This window comes from Amia ocellicauda, chromosome 12 (assembly GCF_036373705.1).
Source record: "Amia ocellicauda isolate fAmiCal2 chromosome 12, fAmiCal2.hap1, whole genome shotgun sequence".
Taxonomy (NCBI): Eukaryota; Metazoa; Chordata; class Actinopteri; order Amiiformes; family Amiidae; genus Amia; species Amia ocellicauda.
In genome coordinates this window covers 5,120,700-5,143,777 of record NC_089861.1, presented here as the reverse complement: position 1 = coordinate 5,143,777, position 23,078 = coordinate 5,120,700, and the positions used below count along the sequence as shown (strand labels likewise).

At 38.8% G+C, this 23,078-nt stretch overlaps 1 protein-coding gene across 1 annotated transcript in view; it reads left to right on the top strand.

Moving 5' to 3' along the window:
• Positions 1–1,251: 1,251 nt before the first annotated feature.
• The window catches only part of gpm6ab (glycoprotein M6Ab), an 80,898-nt gene continuing 59,071 nt past the window's right edge, over positions 1,252–23,078 (top strand). The window contains exon 1 of the mRNA XM_066718140.1: positions 1,252–1,401. Coding sequence (XP_066574237.1) covers positions 1,398–1,401 — 4 coding nt within the window. The 5' untranslated portion in view covers positions 1,252–1,397. The remainder of the gene's footprint in view (positions 1,402–23,078) is intronic.

The window sequence follows — 23,078 nt, the reverse complement described above, 5'->3', positions numbered from 1 at the left end:
TTTTAGAAAAACTGAATATCAATGTATCAACTTAAAATTAGGAGTGGCATCATTTGCTGATGATATTTCATTGTGGTAATTATCAGGTGCTTTGGTAAGATTAAAATAAGCGTAATATTAATAGAATATTGGCATAGAGAACAATGCAATATTGGAAAGCGTTTAAGTTTATTTAGATTTTCTACATAAACTCATTTTTTGCTTTGTTGTAATATCCCAATAGTAATTAAATTCAAACAGTATAGGTCATGATTCCTTAAATCTTTAAATCACCTTCAAGCTTCACATTTTTAATGTGTAAGGTCTGATTGCAGCTAACTAACATGCATTTTAATTTGATGTAGTGAATTTAGATCACATACATTACAGAAACAAAATACAATATCGCCATTATTAATTGGTGATCTTCACCTATAGATTGAATTTAAATATCGGAATCCACTTATAGAAATGTGTAATGTGCAACATTGTGTTAATTGCTAATGAAGTTCCTTTTTCTAAATTAGCTGACTGTGTAGTTTACACGTCATTTAGGATTATTGGGAAATGAGGGAAACTACACAATAAAATAATCCAGCTCAATAAAATAATACATATTGGGAATCTCAGTCTTCAATCTACAGTTTTCAAAGCTTGCAGCTGATGCCATGACTAAATGTTATGTTTCTACTACTGAGATATGGATTTCTTGTATCATAAAAACAAGAGGATGGATCTGAGTAAAGCCTCCTCTGTCTTGACTTCAAAATACTGTCTGCTGTACAGTACAGGCAGAATCACTGTACTTATATATTTGTAGGTGGAATTGTTGTAATGATGTGATCAGCGTGTAAACCATGAAGTTGTGACATTTGAATCATTTGTTTTTGTTACGTCACTACACATGATACATTGATACTGACCAGCCCTTTTTTGCTATGTTGTATTTGAAAACACTTTTCTAAACTTACATTGGCGTCAGTTTAAGGCTGTATGCTCCAACACTATATGCACATCCATTGCAATTGCACAGCTTTGTTACAGATTTAAGATTTATTTAGGCAACTTTGTTTCCTACTGAGACTATGGTTAAATAGTAGACGCTATCATTTAGCTAACTAGTTATCCATATGGCTATGTGAGAAGCCTACACATCAATTGTGTTACTGTTTAACATATTCTTACTTGTCTAACAGTGACTTATTATTGGTTCCTTCACACAAACACACTGTGGTGGCGAGCTTTGGATGCCTGCAGCCAGGGGCTCCGCCCGCCTCTTGTCTTAGCGCCGGCCCCTACTCCCACAGCCTGCATTTGGGGACCCATCCGTGGCTGAACAGCTAAACAAGTTACAACTCTGGAATAAGTGCAAGACTGGACACAGACCGACTCGACATCACCTGCAAAACAACTGTAACATGGGTGAGTACCGCTTTCGGTAGTGTTTAGTGGATTTAAAAGTGTGTTTGTGCGCCTTGGAAAGCGCACGGGAATGGGGGCATTTCTTTGAAGATTGGACCCCCGTGATGCCAAGTGAAAAGTAGCTCTTATTGATGATACTTCTTCAGTTCTTTCTAACTGCATTTACTACCTATCCACTACCACTACAACTGGGTTTAAATGCAGAGGGAAAACTGCAGAAAGTAAAGTGGCCAAAGAAGAATACATGGATCAAAACGTGTTACTTTCTGTTTGTTTGTATGTTTCTGTAAAGACTGGCGCAAATGCAAACCCGAGCATGGCACACAAGGTTACTTCTTTATAAACGGTAATTCATAAGAAACGTTTATTACTCCGACAAGCTGGTTTAATCAAGAGTTCCTGTATCTCCCGGGAGCTGTACAGTTTATTACATTCACTTCATTGCTGGATGGATCATTAAGTGTCCTATGGGGACAACCGCGGAGATCTGCTTGCGAAAGTGATGCGCGGATTGAGGGGTATTGACGGATTGGAGAGTGTTTGTCAATAGATACACCCATTTAGCAACCAGTTCTCCCTGGAATGTGCACTAGTTGTGCACATCTGGATGCACTGGTTATTCACTCAACTAGTTGTGCACATCTGGATGCACTCTGGTTATTCACTCAACTAGTTGTGCACATCTGGATGCACTGCACTCTAGTTATTCATTCTACTAGTTTGCGTATAAAGGTGTATAAAGGTGGATTTTAAAGCGAGATATAGGGGGAAGCCGTTCATAAACCCTGTAATTTCTCCTAGATTGTGGTTATTAAACTGGTTTGTAAGCAGTAAAGTGAAAGGATCTAAATAACTAATTTGATTATTGTGGTTGTCTCCCAGATCATGCGTGGTAGACAGCCTGAACTGATTGGGAATATTTCATTCATTCCGATACTCTTTAATGAAGGCTGTTCCATTATAAACCACATGCACAATCGCTGATGTAATTTAATTTAATGTCAATTGAAGCGTGTGGTATTCTCAGATTGTGTGTGTGTTCCGCAGAGTACAAGTACAAGGGACTGAAGAACAACATACCACATGAAAAAAAAAATGGATGAGATGTATTTGTTTGCATGATAAATCACAAGGAAAATGGGGATGCATATGTCAAAAAGAAGTAGCTGGTATGCCAGTCACTTTGCCATTCTGCCTGATAGCATTGGGGCCTGCAGGAGCGTAGTGTAAAAGACCAGAATTTTCTTAGCTAGTAGCAAATACAATCATGAAAAGGTGATCTATGCTTACTCAAAGTCGTGTTTGGGTTAGGAGTTATTAAGCCTGTTGACACAAGCAGTGTGAGAAAGTGTCTTTGTGCAAGACGTCTGTGGACAAGACAAATATTACATGGTGCAGACAAGGACCGATGTATATAACTTCTGAGGCAAAGACCAAACCAGTTGAAACAAACAAAACAAATAAGTGGTGTGGGTTTTGGGGAATACATTGACCTAACACTGCCGAGTTCATTTTGGGTCATTCTTAATTTCACACCGTCTCTCATGTTGTGTGGGAAGAAAATTATAAAACATACTTGGATGGAAAGTTCGCAAGTTGCCAGGACTGCCCCCCCCCCCAATAGCAGGACATGGTTTTATATCCAGGGCTGGTGAGTGAAAGTGACTTAATAAATAAATAAAAATAAATAAAATCAAAAGTACAGTGCTGTCAAGATATGGGTGAAAATAAGGTTACTGTTTTTGTTAGTCATGACTGAATGTTGGATCTTATTTTGGAGGATTTCTTAAGCTGCAAAATGCTTCTGCTGAGATTCTCAATTCTCACATTGACTAAGGATTGTATTTTTATTTTTAAATCTACAATTCCCCAATTAATTGTGGCTAAAGCTGTTATGTTAAACAGTGCAGTCATTTAGATTATAAGACAAATATGGTTGTAAAGTTTCTAATCGAAAAATAGACTGACTGTCCAGTTTGTGATTCACTGTTGCAATTCATTTTGGTCAAATCGTTTTTTTTTCCAGTACAGAAAAGTTTTGTTTCTCATTCATTTGTATTCTCAGATATGTGGTATTTGCACTGTTCTACATAGTCTATGCTTCAACTCACAGAAAACATGCAAACGTGCCCCCTCCTATGCTTTACAATGTGTGGGGCCTTTGAGATTTCCAACAAGTATTGTACTGTTTATGTTAAGATTTTTTGTCTTCACATTAAAGATGGGGAATTTATAATGTCTTTTCAGTCACAGGCCAGCTTTGCTTGACTTTATAAGTGAAAACACAAACTGTTTATGTTCATTGTCTGCAGATAATATCTGTCATTACATATTGGCAGTGTAGTTACTCAAGGGAAGTCATAAACACTAACTATCTAATTAATAACTAAATAAATTATGCTGATACATAGTTGTTACATAGTTGCTTTGTGTGCCGCAAGAAGCAGAAGTTGGTGCCAAAAAAACTTATATTTTGTTAGCCGGGGGAGTTTAGTATGTGCCCTTTTCTTTTTGTAAGTTTTATCATCTGTGGAGGTACAATGTTTAATTTCAATAGCAGGAACGATCCGTGGATGCCAGATTAAAAAAAAAATTGGCAGGCAGCTTACTTTTCTTTCATGCTGTGCTTGGAACTTTCATCCACTACATTTCTAATGCAAGAACATTTTCTGCAAAAAGAAAGTTGCTTTTATCATAGGCAGCACTCTTGTTTAGATCTTCGGGTTCGTGTGCCCAAATTGTTGATAGTACAGTTAACTTAAACAACGTTTGATGCGTGCTTTAGTTTATGTTAGTCTGGATTTATAAGTGAACTTTAAACTATTTGTCAACAATTTCAGACCTGCGGTGACATAGTAATACTTCTTACAGAATGTGACTATGCAGTATATTTAGTGTGAGTGAGTTAATAACTAATTCTAACAAACTTAATGTATCATTATTTCCACAACTCTTTTATTAATCCATATTGTACCAAGTAGTCAGTACAAAATGGCCTATTTGTAAAGTCATGGCTTTAGAAGGCTGTATTCTATTTTCCAATGGTTTCTGTTAATCCTCTTATAGGAGAAATATTAGTAAGTCTGAGGGAGTTATAAAATTGTTGGCCTAGTAGCCGGATAAGTCAGCATTTAACTTTGTTCATATTCTGAACACACTTACTGAAAGCATCTCCACTGAACCTGTATTTGGGTTATTATTTGTTCTCTCTTTCTAATCAAGCATGTTTATTCTAGGCAGTTATGTTTAAAATGAGCTGATTCCCCTATGTTTTAGTAGCTAACAGATCCCAGCATTTTCTTGAATGAACCCTGAGTGCATGGCTCTCCAGGTTGTTCCAGACTTCCACAACTCTTTGTGTAAAGGGATGCTTATTTCCATTGAACATAATGATTGTTAATTCCACATGTAATTGGAGAGGTTTGCTAGGCTATTGAGTTTGAAGTATTCCCTGGGGTTGTTTTTAACATTTGGAGTAGCCCAATGAAATCAGTTCAGGACCAAAGGAATTCCATTCCCTTAACACGCCTGCATCACACTATCCTTAGAGACTATGGCTTAATCTAGTCAGCCTTCTTTTGACTCTTTATTATTGTGTGGTGACTGAAATTATTCACAATATAGAGGTCTTACTGGTGTGTTTCATAACCCTCATTATCTCCGCAATCATGTTCTTTAATTGCACTGCAGGCCGTTTGTTACAATTAAGCAGTAAACTCAGAGGGAAGATTCCTCCTGTGTTTTGCCTGATATTCCTCAGCTCTCTGGAAATGATAATTTCTGCACCATAGCTCGGATCATGCCATCATCTGACTGTGCTTTGATTTCGGTGTCACGGAAAATAAAAACCTGTATTATCAATGTTGTCCCTACTGGTTTTCAAGTCTCTTATCCAGGCTTGACATCCTTATCAACATCAAAACAAGGAAAAGATGTCAGTCAATACGGTGAATGGCAATATACAGCATTCTGAACCAGGGGACTCGCACTTTTCTTTCTGAGACAGTTGTGTGAAGTATAGATGGACAAATGGACAAAGCACTTTAGGTGAGATATTTTGTCACCATTTCTTCTTTCTTTTTAGTTCTAGTAGTAGTAGTTGTTGTTGTTGTTGTAGTAGTAGCAGTAGTTATTTACTTGGTTGATTCTTGGGTGTTTTGCTTTAGTCCAGTGTTTTAAAAGCAAAGGTGGCGGTGTTAAGAACGGGAAGATCAGTCTTGTAGATGCCATTTAGAAAAGCTGGAGGTTGCCACCACCGAAAGTTGCTGAGAGTGGAAGAGGGAGGGGAGTGTGTGTAGAACAAACGGTTCTTGGCACCAGAGGAGGAAGAGAGGAAGAGGGTGCGGCAGAGTCGAGAGGGCACGTATCGAGTCATTAGGAGGAGGGTAACAAGAGGGGGGGACATGCACATTGTAGCTCTATGGTCTTTATGCAGACTGTAAGTTTTAAAGCACCTCAGCACAATCCTGTGATGGGCAGAACTCACTTCATACAAGTACAAATGTGCTTCATGAGTATTAGCTCAGCTGTGGCTGGTTTCCTCTGGTAGCTATGACCAGATCTTCTCTGTAAATCCACAGTGCATCGTTTTTCTTGGTTGTTTCACCTTGTTTCTTTATTCATACCTTTGGAAAATGCTGATTGAATTTATTACCATGTGAATAATTAAATCTGCAATTTTTGAACCATTAAGGTTTGCCCAACAAGGCATTCATTTTCTGCCCTCTGTGGTAGACATTCACTTATCTAGGGGCCTTAGGAGCATTTGGCATTTTAGTGGATTTATTCAGTAGATGACACTTGATAACTTAAGGGTGTGTTTTTACAATTGTAAGACCTGTAGCCAGGCGTGTCTGAATTATGCCTCTATTGCAAGTTATAACCGAGAGTGAAGTTTAGAAAGAGATTTATACTCCATTAATACTGCATACAGGAAATGGTACATGTGGTGCTATTGTTTTTAAAGTCTATTCATACATTTCAACCAATTCAATGCAGAGATTGAAATCTTGGCTAAATGACCTTTTGAAAAATGTGCGAGTTGTGTGCAAGAAATGTCCAGTCCTGCTCTGCCACAGAAGCCGTATGCAAGAGGCTGTATCAGCAGGGGGTTATTTGGGGAAAGTTCAGAGACTCTCCAAGTCATGACCGAGTTGTGCAAAGAATTCCAAATAAATATGTAGTCATAGTATTCAGATCATTAATCTTAGGCCTTGGACAGTTTTTACATAAGAAGCAATTTTATACTAGGCAGGTAACTTAACTTATGCTTTGGGACATTCCAATGATTAAAACTCGATTAACTTCTTGGGCTTTTATTTGTGATCAAGTGGCACCCCTTTAAGCTTATTTTGAGCAGGCTTTGGCTATTTAACTTGAAAAAAAAAAAAAAAAAAAAATAATAATAATATATATATATATATATATATATATATATATTGGTGACTGTGGCAGGTCAGGCAGGAGCAATCCTAGAACATATACGTATAGGCAGCTTAAAGTGTTGTTTTGAACACAATGAGATCCCAAAATGCTCTCGATTAGGAAAGGTTTAAAACATTGGTGACTGCAATTTCAGGTGGGGGACACTGCTGTTGTACCCTGGAGCAAGGTACTGTACACAGCTGTATACATGGGTAATTGTATGTAAAAATAATGTGTATATTCTAACAATTGTAAATTGCCTGTGACGAAATATTATAATAACTGTTGTGTCAAAATCAGAGAAGTCATAAAAAGAATTAAAGAAAGAAAATAAATAATACAAATATAGCTTTGCTCAGTTTCCTGTTCTTTACTGGAGTGCTCTGATGTGCAGTCCTCCTCTCCGCCCATTTCACATCGAGTGCTAAATACGACACTAAGATCTCTGGAAGAGCATTTAAACTCCAGCTGTGTGTAGCCCAAGGAAAAACCAAGACAGGCTACTTTGCAATAAAAACCCTCTTTCAAGGAAACAAAGAGTAACGACTTAGAGAGAAGGACTAATGCTACTACTAACATCCGCTTCTCCGTTCTTGTTTGCCTGTATGCCGTCTCCCTTCCATCCCATCCTTCTCTCACTACTCGGTTTGCAAACCTGTTATTTGAAGCCTTATATTAATATGTGTGCATCTAAATAACGTAACAGCAGCAGAATCCTAAGCAGTAGTCTAATTTCAATCCAGTATATATTTTCCTTTCCCTCTAATATAGATTTAGATTTTCTAAGACCCAGTGTAAGTAAATGCACCAGAGATGGTGTTGGTAAATCTGTCCATTTCTCCATAATTTATTAGATGCCAATTAGGCATATCCCTCTCTGCGTTTGTTAATTCAGATGTATACAGATTTGTCTGTCCTCTCAGGCCTATATTTTGAGTGGGTCCTTAAATATTACATGAAGCAAATTAAATATCTGTCTGGATCCTAAAGTGTTACTGAGATAAATTGTATGATTCTAACCCTGGGGTTGAAGAACACAAGGAGTGGGTCACTGTAGCACTGAAATAATGTATTAATCTATTTAAATGGAAATTCAATATGCCTCTACCTCACTATAATGATATGCGTGTACATTATTTATTTGCATTAAGAATTTCCACTACATGAAAGGAAATATAACTTGACTTCATTGTAGGAAGAGTGACACAAAATCAAGAAACAGTGAAATATGGTGGAAAAGGCTCATAATCTTGCAATGCATATAATGTTCAGTATAAAATAGAATGCACAGTTAAAGAATATCCCGTTTAATTAAAAATGGCGTGTCAGAAACGAAGGGGTGAGTTCTAGCCCTGGGACCGGGGAGGTGCAGTCCACTTCCTGTTCAGATTTTACAGAGCTTTTCTTCAGAGCTGGTTGGCATGGTTACTCGCTAATGCTGGCTCGAGCGCCGGTGAAACGCCTGCGTTGATCTGATCCATTAACTCTCTCGCTTCGGCAGCAGCTCCTGGCGTGTTCACAGCATGTCCAAGTCTGCCGTGCAAAGAAAACGCAATGAGGAAAAGCAAAGCAGCGTTGGTACACTGGTTAATATGTACTGCTCACAAAACACAGCCTGGAGGTCTCTACAATCCCCAGAAAGTGTATTCAAATTAATTCAGCTGACTCGCTCCGTGGGACATTACAGGTTTACATTTGAAAACTTGTGTGGTGGGGGGTGGTTCCATTGACCTCATCCTTATGGCCTTGCCGTGAGATGTCTGCCCATGATGTCTCGCAGTATACCTGCTCTGTGGGGTACTTCTAGAGACAGAGCTGGCTTAATTAAGTATTTAGAGTTGACTATGCTTGGTGGTCCTGGGAGTTTGATATATTCCCTGACACCAGGAGGGCAGATACAACACTAACATAAGGCAGAATGTAGCTGTGTGCAATCGGAGTCAGCCCTGGCCTGCAGTCTAGTCTGCAATGACCTTTGCCCCTCTGTGACCAATGGACCGTGGTCTAACCTTTGGAGGAATAGAACTATAGACTTATAGACTGTCTATAGATTTATAGACTGGATAGGATCCTTGGATCACTTAGTTATTAATGGACACCAAACGAGCACGATGGGTCAAAGGGCCTCCTCTCGATTGGACACTTTCTTATGTTCTTATGTTCTTAACTAGATTAAGTATCGCATGAGAAAGACCTAGGAGTCTACGTGGACTCCTCACTTTCTCCATCCAAACAATGTGGGGAAGCAATAAAAAAGGCAAACAGGATGTTAGGGTATATTGTCGAATATGTAGAATTGAGAACAAGGGCAGTAATGTTCAGACTGTACAATGCACTAGTTAGAGCTCATCTGGATACTGTGGACAGTTCTGGGCTCCACACTTCAAGAAAGATATCGCTGCTCTAGAGGCAGTTCAGAGGAGAGCAACCAGACTTATTCCAGGTCTGAAGGGAAAGTCCTACTGAGAGACTGAGGAACTGAACCTTTTCACCCTGGAACAGAGGAGACTACGTGGGGACTTGATTCAAGTCTTCAAAATCATGAAAGACATCGACCACATCAAACCAGAGGAGCTTTTCCAGATCAGCAGGGACACACGCACCCGGGGACACAAATGGAAATTGGGCTTCAAGGCATTCAAGATAGAAAACAGGAGACACTTCTTCACACAGAGAGGCGTCACAATCTGAACAAACTCCCCAGCGATGTGGCTGAAGAGACAATTTGGAAACATTCACAAACAGACTGGATAGGATACTTGGGTCATTAAGTTATTAATGGACACCAAACGAGCACGATGGGGCGAATGGGCTCCTCTTGATTGGACACTTTCTTATGTTCTTATGTTATACCGGACGTATTTTGGTATTACTGGATATATGCTTATGTCTTCTATGGGAGAACAAACATTGTAATTAAAAATAGTGCAAATACAACAGCTACACGGCACGGGGGGCGATTTAAATGTTAGGTTCCACTGGGTATAATGTAAAAAATGTCTCAAAGTAATCTGTTGGATTAGTTTATGAAAACTGTTACAAATGTGCTGTAGTGTATCCACTTGATGGGAAACAACCAAGTAGTAAATGAAGTCGTTAGCTGCAAGGCAATCACGGCAAGAGAGAAAAGGGAATTGTTGGAAAGGAGGGAACTGTGGGCTTGAAATAATCATTTAGACTCTTTCTTTACTCTCTCTGTACCTAATGGAGTCTGCTGTGGGTGATCAATTGCATGACTGACCCGTCACTGAGGAGAAGTCTCGTGACCAAACTCTCGTGAAGGCCAATCTGTCATCCAAGGCAAAGCAAACATCAGCCGCAGCAAACCAGGCCCGTCAGACCGGCACAGCAAGTGGCTGTCGGACTGTAGAGACTTTTCTGCGCTGCCCTTTTACAATCCAAGTGCTGCTGGATGAGATCCAATTCGTGACCTTTTTCCATGCTGTGTGCCGCTCCCTGTGCGTTCACAGAACCTCGCTGACTGCTTTACTTTACTTATTCCACCCTGAAGCATAAGCTTGCCCGACTAAATTAGTTTAATCCAAGGTGTCCCTTGTGTGAACCACGAACTGGGTCACGAATCATAATCTAATTAACCATAAATGCGAAATTAACATTACTTTTCTTATAATATTTCTGTTTATTGCAGTCGCTTTATGCACTCGTCCCTTGTGTTACCTGTCTTTGTTGTTACAAAATAAAAGAGTGTGTCTCATAGGATTGTCTTCAGACGAGTTGCGCTAGCTTTACTAGGACAAAACAAAACAGTACGAACACAGAGGACAAGCAAATAGGCAAAAATAACCGGGGGTCTGACTTCAATGCTGGGTGTGGGAGACAGGACGGCGGGCGGGTTCTGGAACGACTACTACAAAAGAGGGAGAAAGAGGTTGAACACGGGAACGCACAGCCGCTGTGGATAGTGATTGCAATCAAGTCCAGCGCCGGCGGCTGTGTAATCAGCTGACCATCTCTGAGCGGCTGACCGGTGCACCAGCGCCAGCGAACGAGCCCAGTTGGGATCACATAACCCAGTGGCAGCTGTGCTGGGACAGAGGGAGCCTGTATACACTGGTTTTGCTGAACGAAAACAAATATAAAGGCCTATTCTGCACCTAAAACTGAATTGTCTCAGTGTATCGAAAATCTGTTCTGACAGATATTGACATCAAGCTAAAATTATACTCATAGACATGAGCTGTTAGTCCACCGCAGGCTCAGTTTTCAAAGAATACAGAATCTTTAGATGCTTCAGGTGCTTTACATGTTGTTATAGCATATGAGTGAAACAGGATTTGTTTTTGTGGGTTTTGGTGTCATTAAAACATTATCCAAAATAGAAAAAAACATCCTTTTTTACATTGCTACATGTTCCCAGATTTTCAGCATCTACTGCTGGGGAGTTTGTTCAGATTGTGACGCCTCTCTGTGTGAAGAAGTGTCTCCTGTTTTCTGTCTTGAATGCCTTGAAGCCCAATTTCCATTTGTGTCCCCGGGTGCGTGTGTCCCTGCTGATCTGGAAAAGCTCCTCTGGTTTGATGTGGTCATTTCCAAAACTAATAATGATAATGAAAACTGGAAAGCATAGTTTCTTGAAAGATCTAAACATGTGTTGTGATAAAAGCAGTTTACATCAATGCTGTAGTCTCCATTCAGCCAGATGGGAGAACATGATTAATATTCTCAGAAACAGAGAGCTATAAATAAGCAAAAAACATCTTGTCTGCTGCTATTACACTGTCATACCTCTCTTGATATTGCTTACACAGATTTAAAGCTGGGTGCGTCATGCCTTTAGGAAGTTACTACAGTAATGACAAACCTGCTGTAGCTGAACAACCATAATGAAATATGTTTATAAACATGTTTTTGCATAATTGTACAAAATATTGAATACAGAATCCAAAATGATTGTGTTTTTAACGTGCTCTGTAGGTGTCGTAGTGCCGTGTTGAAAATCAAGGCATCCCTGGGATTCAGTTTGCAAGCTGGATTGCAAACACAATTATGTATTTGGAAAGCAAGCAAAAAATGACAGTGCTGTTGATGTTCAGGCAGTGTTCACATCTTATTTTCTCTGAGAGGAACATTTGCCGTGGATTACTGTTCAGCTGATGAAATATTGTCAGGAACGCATATATAATTAAAGGATGAGTGAAAGAATAGTGTATGATGTATCAGCAAGAAATTGCTCCTTATTACACAGACCTTCATTAATTGAATTCCTCCTCGTGCATTTGCGTCCTGTCCAAGACACGTATGCTCACATATCTAGGCTGTGCAAGAAGATCTGAGGGCAGAATGGAAATATATGATTATATATGAGTCCACATGGATATGTCAAGTTTGCATACTGGAAAATCAGATTTTGAAGTGTTAGTTAATTTCCATTAGATATATCCTAATTGAATCCTGACTAGCTTGACAGTCATTTTACCATCTTAAAAACTGTGTAATTCCAAAGGCTGTTTATTGGACAATCATTTAAACTGCGATTCAAGGACAGCTTCATTCCATTCCTGTTGAATGCACACACACACACACACACACACACACACAGAGACGCACACACACACACACACACACACACACACACACACACACACACACACACACACACACACACACACAGACGCACGCACACACACACACACACTCATATTCTTTTAAGGCTGTCTCTTTGCCCAAATGCTTTAAACGGGTCTGACAATCAGTTCATTCTCTGGGCAGGAAGAATCAGAAATTAGTATTCTAGTCTTCCATGCTCGGGGAGCACCCACACTGGTAGATGTCAGCTGAGAAAAAAGCAATGCTTTCGGAGGAAATGGAAGTTATTATTTCTGTTTCAATCCCCATCCAAGCTGCAAAGCCAGCATGTATGCCAAACATCCCTTTTCGCTTTTGATATAAACTGGTCCGTAAACATGTCTTGAATGAAGGCTTTGTTTCATATTCCTGAGTGGACTGACTGGTATTTCCTTGATTTCTATATATATATATATATATATATATATATATATATATATATATATATATATATATCTCTATATATATATCTTTTCAGCGTGGTACCTTTTGGGTATTGTATCAACTAATGAGCAGCCCACAAAAAAGGGGGCAGCAATTTTCCAGAAGATCATAATGAACAGTGCTTAAACTGAGATTGTCAGATTATTTAATTGTCCTTAATTAAAGCTTGAGAGCAATTAAGTATTCAGTACAGAGAAAGGGGTATAGTTGTTTAAAAAATCCCTTTTTAAAGCAAATGAGCAGCTAGCAATAGCTAAAAATAGCCTTCAATGCTGACTTCAGATCAGGGCACAATTTCTGCAGATATGTAACACTCTGGTGTTAATCTCCGATCTGTTATGAACATAATTTCAAAAGACATGCATGTTTACATTCATCTTTATGAAAAATCTATTGAGAAGGAACCTGTACTGCATTAAATCGCTCTCCTGAAGGGAAGAAAATATCCACTTCAGTAGGTTTTCAGCACTCATCCAAATTCCTGTATTGTTTTTCTTTACACTCCTCATTTCAGAACCTCCTCAATCAGTTCTGGTTTCTTTTGTTTGAAAGCAGAATAGTTCGCTTGAGTGACAAATTAGGATACAACAAAGAACAAAGAGTCCCTGAAACAGAACATGAATCAAGGAAGAAGAAAAACAAGATCTGATCACATGGATACATTTTATTGACAGCTGTTCTGACAGAGTTGCCCTCTCCGTATGAGTGGTGACACAGGACACAGATCCATAGTCCACAAGATGACAATCTTCTGGAAACAATCACCAATAATGACGACTCTTGTGGATGGGTGACACAGCTGCTGGCAGAAGTTTTACAAACATTACTAATGTATTACTCGTGTAGTTTGACAGGTCATAAATATTTCAATTATATAAAACAAATATATAATAAACTGTGTGGAGTTCTATCATGTTTTTCTCTCAATGCTTTAGTTAATACAGACTTTATGGGGAACCAGTTTACACAAGTATATTTGAACTGGCCCAAAGTTTATTTATTAAAATATAAGAACAATTGCAATGTTTCAAATGGGAAACAGTATTCTGAAATGTAACTATAGAGACTTTATCACTGGCTTCGATCATCATCATCATCATTATTATGATTATTATTATTATTATTAATATTATTATTTATTATTATTATTATTATTATTAATAATAATAATAATTTCTTAGCAGACGCCCTTGTGCAGGGCAATTTACAAAATAATACATTTTACAAATTCAAATTTACACAAGTGTGTGAGATATACAGTAAACAATACAGTATATAAGGTCATACATCCTAGATTGTAAAAGCTGATAAGTGCGGACAAGATGTTAAGTTGCAGGAGGGAAAAGACAGGAAGATCTGGGCATCATCTGCATAAAAATGGTAAGAGAAACCATGGGATGATCATGTGACTTTGTAATTAAACAGGATTGGCTAGAAAGTGTTTAGTTGTCATGGCATTGACCAGTACAAAGACATACCTAAACTGGTTGTTAATTAGTGTTTCAAAAGAGCAATATTGTCTCCGTTTTGGTACCATTGACAAAATTCATCCATTTAACAACTTGTCTGTTTCATGTATCTGCTGTTTCGGTACCACCTAATTATTAATTCACGTGCTAGGAACCTCTGGATAGCATTACACATTTTACTCCAGAGGTTTTGTGAATATCTCTCATTTGGAAGTGGGAAGAGAATCAGTTCAAAATGCTGCTCTGCCCTTAACCGAGCGGGAACACGTGTCGCCGTCTTCGTCTGTGCACCTCTCCTCGGGACGGGCAGAGCAGTGGAAGAGTCTCTCTCATACGTGATGCCAAGGTTCACAAAATGTCCATGAGAGGAAACACCTTAAAGCATATTGACTGGCTTATACAACCAGATTTGTTTCTATGTTAGTTTGTTTCATGTGTGTGTGTGTGTGTGTGTGTGTGTGTGTGTGTGTGTGTTATAGTATTTCCCTATCACACATTTCAGCAGGAGCAGGCTCCATTTGAAAACCATTGCATTGGATTTGTAATTAGCAGCTCATGTCACATCCTCTAAACTGAGGAATGACAGTTAGGCAGGGCACAGCAAACCTCATCTAAATAATACAATCCTGAAATTAAAAGGAAAAAGCCACCGATCTAGTTTTCTGTGCACTGTATTGACCATGTGATCTCACATCTAACAGGGACGCTTATTTGCAAGAGTTTGTTTGTGTAGCTACGCATTTACAGGCAGTTTTCTTGCAGTGTGGTGATTCATCGCCGAGAGCCAATCGTGTTGGACAGAGATGACGTCAGCCTCAACCGGAGACATATCAGTAGTGGTTGCCTGAAGTCTGAGGATGTGTCCTTTCACAGCGTCTCTTTCACTGCTCAGGGAGCTGGGTGGAGTGAAGGAATGCATCACCATGCATGAGTCTAGGCACAAATATACTCTATTTGCCTTCTCTTACCTATTATTTATGATATTATGACCCCCTTTTTATACACATCTTCCTGGAATTTAGTTGTTTTATCAGTGGGGTCACTAGGTTCCTAGGCTAACAACTTTAGCAACAGATGCATTGAGGTTATGGAGGCTAGAGATTGCACTGATGAATTTGAGATTAGAAATGAGGAAGATATGCTTTTGGTTGTATGTGGGTGTGACAGCACCAGCCTTATACTGCAAAACAGCGTTACATTTGTAGAAGTTGATACTGATTAACAGGAGCAGGAGCACATGATCCTCACGCCCACTCTGTGCTACAACGTGCGTTTCTTCAGTTAGTGTAATATCATTCACTACTCGGCTACATAACTGTTTATAAAAATGATGTTGTTGATTTATACATAATGCATAATTATGCATTTTTTTTCACCGTTGGAAATAATTGAATTACACTTGCATTTTGTGTTCAATACATAAACATCAAACTTGTATGTATGAAAATAACTTTCTACTTTCCAGTGTATACATGAGAAAAAATCTATTTGTATCTAATCTTGTTAAATGTATAAACAATAAAGGTAGTAGATAAATATGCAAAAAATGTATGTACAGCTCTGGAAAAAAATATGAGACCATTTAACATTGATTTCTGAACTTGGAGTGGTCTCTTAATTTTTCCCAGAGCTGTTTATATTTCAACATTGATTGCACTTATTTATAAATTATGCTCCTGTTTGGGGGTCCATTAAAGCTAATAGTGTAATGCAATCAATTTAGCAAATCTTTCAAATAATAAGCAAACTGTGCTTTTCTGCAGTGAAAAATGTTCAATGCACAGCAGAGAAAGGTCTAAAAATAGTTTGATAATGAAGCGTTTACACCCCATCACAGAGGCACAGAGTAGGGAGGATTTATACTACTTTTCAGTCACATATCACACCCCTCCTACTAACTCTCTCTCCTACGGTGTGAACATTTCTGGCTTTCCTGCACACACAGCAACACCAAACTGTTTTAAACACCCACCTTTCCCCATTTATTTTATACACATAGGATTCCAATGTCAATTCCCTGTTACACAACATTATATTTCACACAATTTCCTTTCATCTAGAATCATTGTGAATGGTGAAGGTTTTGCTCGAAACATCCCACGTTACGGTGGACGTAAAATGAAAAGTACCGCACATTTCAGCGGCGACGACAATGGTACGTCTGTAAAGTGTTGTATTATGATTCTTGCTGGCCACAGACATTGCCTTGGCTAGAGGCGTCAGCCACATGAATAAATAATATAATAAAATGTCACGCAGCATGTCCCACATCAGAAAAACATACTGATTTTACTGTTCGTTTTACCCAAAACGAAAAGGAAAACGCGTTCTCCGGACGGATCACGAAAGCGCTCGCCTGATAACATTCCTGGATTTTTCTGCATTTAATTTTCTTTCTTTCTGATTTCTATAGCTACTGTACACTGGTTGCTAAGTAACCTTAAATATCCCATGACATCCTTGATGTTAAACAACATAATCTTACAATTAAAGCTTCAGGGCTTTACTGCCAAGATAGGCCTTCAACAGAAATTCTGTATTTGGAACCAATGTTGCCAGTGTCTATTATGAATGATGACAAAAAGTCTGTTTCTCCCAGCGATGTCACAGTAAAAAAAAAAATTAAAAAGGGAAAGCAATGTCAGAATCCGAGAGAAGCTAACAACCCCCCCAAACACAGACGCACACAAACTCTCTCTCACTCACACACACACATGCTATAAATACCACACAGTTCACAAAAAGGAACATTAAGGAACACAGAGAGAGCAAAGTGTGTGTTGTATTTGCTGGCTTTGGGATACTAGGGATTGATGCAGTACATTTGTGCACAGAAATCTAAGCAAAATGAAATCAGCGATGGCCTTGCTGGTTCTGAATTTGTTCATTCTCTTTTTTTCCTGCTGATGAGCTGGGGTGTCATTTAAAGGGTCCCGATGTTCTGTGGGATGACGGAGGGTTTTCCCAAACTGCTTCTTGATATGAATTCTGTTGCTGTCTTGAAGAATACACCAATAAAAATGGCTGTCTGTAGCAGTGGCTGTGGTATAAGAGCGCAATACGTGACGCTCTCTGCCTTCACAGATACACACACGCCACTTATCGAGACTATTATTTGAGACTATTGGATTACGTTGGCACCCCACACCTTAACAAGGACAGGGGGTGCAGGGTGATATTCAAAATAATATCAAAAACAAAATAAGAAATGAATGCGCCCAGCACAGATGTAACAAGGAGTGTTTGATAAGGGTGTGTAGGGAACAGGAGATTTGGCAAGTGAAATAAGATGAGACTGGCTCCAAAGGCTTAGGCAGTAGATCTCGCGGTTGTGTAGGTACAGCGTTTGTGTGGCAGTGCTTTGCCTTCATTTAAACAGACAGTGGACGGTAAAAGCAATCTGTGTACAGAAGCTCCCATCCTTTTCTCCTGGCCAATGTTTTTTCTTGTCCACTGTACGCTTTATCTTTACTGCGCGTCCAGAATTCATTACACATTCACTGATATGTTTTTTGTTTAGTTTGTCTTAATGAATAAGGCTATTGATTTACAACCACAGGTCAGATGACTTATGTTGAGTGTTTGCCTGACCACATAAACCCATAAACCTATTGAAATCGCCAGCGATGATAAATGTGTGTTTCAGCTCTTTGTTTATCGGATCCTGCTCTGATCACATCCCTGGAGGAATGTGATTGTATTCATGGTCTGGGAGTAGAAGCAGAGAAGTCAACCTAGACCCAAAACCTAGTGTGTTCAAATCTGTTTTTATAATTGCTGGATTTGTATGTGTCAACCTTTTTCTATTTACCTCAGAGTCTATTTGTCTGCTGAATGCTACAGAGCAAGAGGTATTAATTTATCTTTATCATGATGTATTTTTGACTTCCATGTTTACAGTGAACAATAATTGAGTGTTTTTTTTTCACTTGCTGATAAGTAAGTTATTTATTTTAAACTCTTTGCTGTTTGGCATAATTCCAAACATTGACATCCTCTTTCATTAAAGAGGGCTAAAACACTGATGAGTACAGTAGGCCACACTTATTTTTAAGAGACAATGGGCATTTTTACTTTCAGGGTTTTTTTTTTCACACCTGTTTAATTATATAATTTTGGGGGGATTTTTATCTAAATTGTGTGGCACATGCTCACAAGGACTGTTGATTGCATTATGCCAATTAAGTACAAGCTGCAGGGGTCCAATGCACCACCTACCACTACAATTTTCCAATTAGTGTTTTTCTGCCATAAGCCTCCTAGGACTACATTTATTGCATTCCCTTCTCAGCCAATGAAACCACAAGAAACAAATACCTCAGTCTCTATGACCTGGACTTTTCGCTTTATTACATCATCATGTTTCTTGTTTAGTTTTTTCCTCCTTGGATTTGTTTGGGGATTTCTTGAGATATGTGAGGGAAATGGCTAAAATGAAGCAAGCATGCTGACCAGTGAAGTTGTCCGTAGAAGGGCTCTTGTATGTAGTTCCTTGTGTCTTATTGTTATTGTCAACTAAAACTGTAGTTAACAGAACAATGTCCCAATCATCACATTAATTTTCATTAAGAAACTTAATAACTCTGTGAAGATAATACTAGCAACCTACTATAATATAATCTCGCCTTATATGATAGTCTATATTATTTCTCCCAAATGTTTAATTTTAATGAACATGGTGGCTCTAAGTGATTCATAACAGCGATTTAAAGTAGTTTTAAATGATTTTACCTCACAGGGAATCTGAACTAAACCACAAATGTAAGCTACAGTCTAGGACTATGGGAAATCTCCGGTCTGTTGGACTGTAACGGAGATTAAAGACGCTTTTGAAAATGCTGTGGTTAATTACATGTAAAACAGATCAATAAACGGGGGCATCTAATAAAAGCGACTCACAACGAATGGGATATATCCTACCACAGTTACAATGGTAGACCAACAAATCAACAGCAATTCAACACTAGAAAGAAACAATCAACAAAAAAATAAGACACCAGTGCGATGGTAAAAGAGGGCTTTGGCATGGTGCCTCCGTGTTGGGAACCAGTGGTTTATGAAAGCCAGTGAAATCTAGTTCGCTTCACTTATTTTCTCATTATGCATGTGCAGGCCCTATTCTGTCACTTCAAAGTTACTTTATTGAGTGTATAGTGATTTGGTGTCTGTTGCTACATATAAGACACAGAAAGCCTGCAGGGGGTTTTATTTTCCTGCCTGCAATATTAAGGCCTCGACTGAACAAAGCCAAACAGAAAAAACCCACCTTTACAACGAAACCACCTGTCAAATACAAATCAACACTGTGCCACGTCTGCAGTCTCTTGGATTGTAATGTTATTATTATTATTATTATTATTATTATTATTATTATTATTATTATTATTATTATTATTATTACTTTTACTATTATTATTATTATTATTATTATGATTGTGATGGAAAGACAACTTTATTTAATAGTCTTGCAAGGAATTCTTGAGGAAATAATGGGATTGCATATTCATCTTTTATCTGTTGCCCTTTTCAGACTTCAGATACTTCCCATCAGACAATCTCACATCCTTTTAGAGTTCTTCTCTCTTCTATTGATCATCATATTGCACCTATAAGTGATTGTAGAAATGTCCTATAAAGTAGACATTGAAAGGCATTTTTTGTGTTGTGCCTGAATGTGGAATGTATATAAATCCTTCAGTTAAAACACCCTGCCCTGCCATGTTTATATTATTTTATATGATTTTATTTGATTTAGTAATGAAAGAATAACTGGGGAATGTATTGCACATAGTTTAGTATCCCAGAAGAACACGTTAAACCACAAACCATGCATAAGGGGAGTTCCTTAGGCCTTGAGCTTTTACTTACAGGACTATACTGTTTTTATTTTGTTTGTTTGTTTGTTTTGGGGGGGGGGGGGGGTACCCTGAGCTAGACAGGGATCTGATTCAAGCCAGTCGTTTGCAATAAGAAATGAACAAAAAGACAGTGAAATCGGTTTTCCACCGTGAAGAGGCATGGCTTACACTACGCCACGGGATCTCCAGCCAGCACCTTTTTGCACTTGTCAGCATAAAAGACCAAGAAGAATCAAGCCCTTAACAACTGCTTTGTGAAAGACAATAAAGTGTGACTTGTCTCTCCTCTGACTGCCATTGATTTCAGACTCGAAGACAAGGCTGTGTTAAGTGAAACAGGACACTGGGTATTTACACAACCTTATGTTTCAGATTCTGATCGGCTAATTGCCTCCAGTAAGCAGCTCAGGGGAACACTTCTTGAAAAACTACAATGATCCCGGCTAGATGCTGAGACAGGGCTCACGTGATTTTGATTGGCTGCTATACCGTGCGCTCGTTCCCACGGTTCTGAGGGTACGGTGGCCTAGCGGGGTGTTATGTTTGCAGGCGGTTAATGGGGTAAAAGCAGAAGGGTAATACAGATTTCAGTGTGAATGGAATGGAATAGGAAATACAACACGATTTGAGATGCTTCTCTGCCCCAAATGAGATCCCTCAACTCCTGCCTGTTATGTAATGCTGTGCCAGGTAGTGCAAAGCTTTTATGTGGATTAGAGTGCATTTGGAAGCAGTTAGTTTTGACCGTAAACACTCAGATTTCACACATGCCTTCAAAGGTGAACATGTCAGCTGTGTAGATAATCCCAGAGTAATCCACAGCACCAGTATATAAACCTCAGACTCGCACAACAAACTCATTTGAAGGAGAAACACTGACACAGTAATATACAGTCATGTCTATGTCCACAGACCTATCCATGGCGTTCCTGACAATCAAACAAAATAAACGGAAAGGAGATATAGACACACATGCATATTCAGGATATTTTTCAACAACATACATTTGATCCCTGACCTCACAAATCCTCCCGTGTCAGGGAACCGGTCGTTCGGTGTAGGAGGTTTGTCGCTGTACTGGTGGAGTTGTGCGTAGGAATAATCCATCCTACATTAGAAGCACTTAGCCATATGCGATGTGGTGTGTAACAGTCATACTCACCAGTCATTGTGTTAAGTGTGTTTCAAACCAATAACTAGAAAAAAACCTGTTTCAAAACTTGCAGGGTCAGAGTTCTTGCATTGTCTCCTAATCCCAATTGCCATCTTTGCATTTGTCATTAATTAGATGAAATTATTAAATTCACATTTTGCACAGCTTGCGTCCTGTAATTTCCTAGTCTAGGCTTGAATTCTACTGCCACCTCTACTGCTTCAATTACCATGTCTGTTCTTAATAATCATCTTCATCATCATCATCCTCAGTTAATTTTAATGTTTACAGACTGAATCTTTAACATGCAAATGCAGAGTCGTTATAAAATGCATTAGTGTTCTTTGGGGGAAGTCTGGGGAAATCAATATTTCCCAGGAAAAAGAAACACACACACACACACTCACACACACACCATCTGTTAGCTCCTCGATGTTGGCGGCTATTTGAATGACGTTTTATGGCTAAGAAGCATAAATACTGATCTCCCTATAGTTTACTTCAATCTGTTAACCCATTCTCTAATGTCATTAAATCTTTCCAGGAAGTTGACATTTTGATGAAAGAATTATTTTTTATTTTTGGGGGTTATTTTCAACAGAAAAGTGACCCTAATCAGACAACCGGACTAAAGTGAAATGCTAGAATCAATCAGAAAAACAGGTGTTAAAATAGATGTACTGATCTCTTCAGTCCCTCGGCCTTATCCTGACTGAATTGTTATGGGATGAGCTTGACAGTACAGTGATTTAGAGTGCAGAAAGCTTCCATATGTCTTGGGAGAGGATTAAGACCGAACTGATGAACAATTTAAAAAGGTATACTTCTATATAGTCGTGCGGTACAATGTGTAGTTTAATTGTGGTCGGTATCTCTTGATCTTTCACTTTACTGAAATGAAGAGCACTTCAATTTCCAGTTGAGTGAAACTGTTCAGCTGAACATTGTGAAAAACACAGACCACACATGCACAAGGAAAAGATAATTAAAGATAGTACTCACAACTCAGTTACTGCTGTAAGATTTAATTGCTGTATATAGAAAAGCAACACCACTAGACGAAGGTGTTTAATAAAGTGTAAATGTAAAAGCTCAATAGTTATAGTACAGAATTAAGATGTAGGTAAAACACAGCAATAACAGAAAATATCAACAGGAACAAACGAGTCAATGCCATGAGCCTCTAGGTTAAAAATTAGGCTGAACAGCTGGATTTTATCTTGTGGTTAATGAAAGCATTTGACAGCATCATAGAGGGAGAGATGAGCAAGCCAAGTGAAAATGCATTGCTACCTGTTTCTCCACAATAAATATGTGACTAACTGTATATTACTCACTGAGCAATAAAGCGCTTCTCTCAAATTAAGACCCGTCTGCATTTGACCTTTGAAACTAATTATTTGCCCTAGCACAAAGCCAACCACTACATCATTTTGCAACACTGAAGGGATATTTGCAGATTTTGGAAATGTAGGCCAAACAAATGTAAATGGTGTATATATCAATGTAATGGGGGATTCAATGATACTGTAATGTGCATGTCTTTGGAGCCGGTCCAAGCAGCATGCAGACCACGATAATAATGCCTGGAGGTCATGACCTTTTGGCGAATCGGGAGGGGGTGCTGGTGGGACACCAGGGTTCAATTTCGGGTGTCAGCTGCCAAACCCCTCTGGAGGTTGACTGTATGTGCTGAAATATGATGTGAAGGTCATGTGTTTGGCAATTGCGTTGTCATGTTAA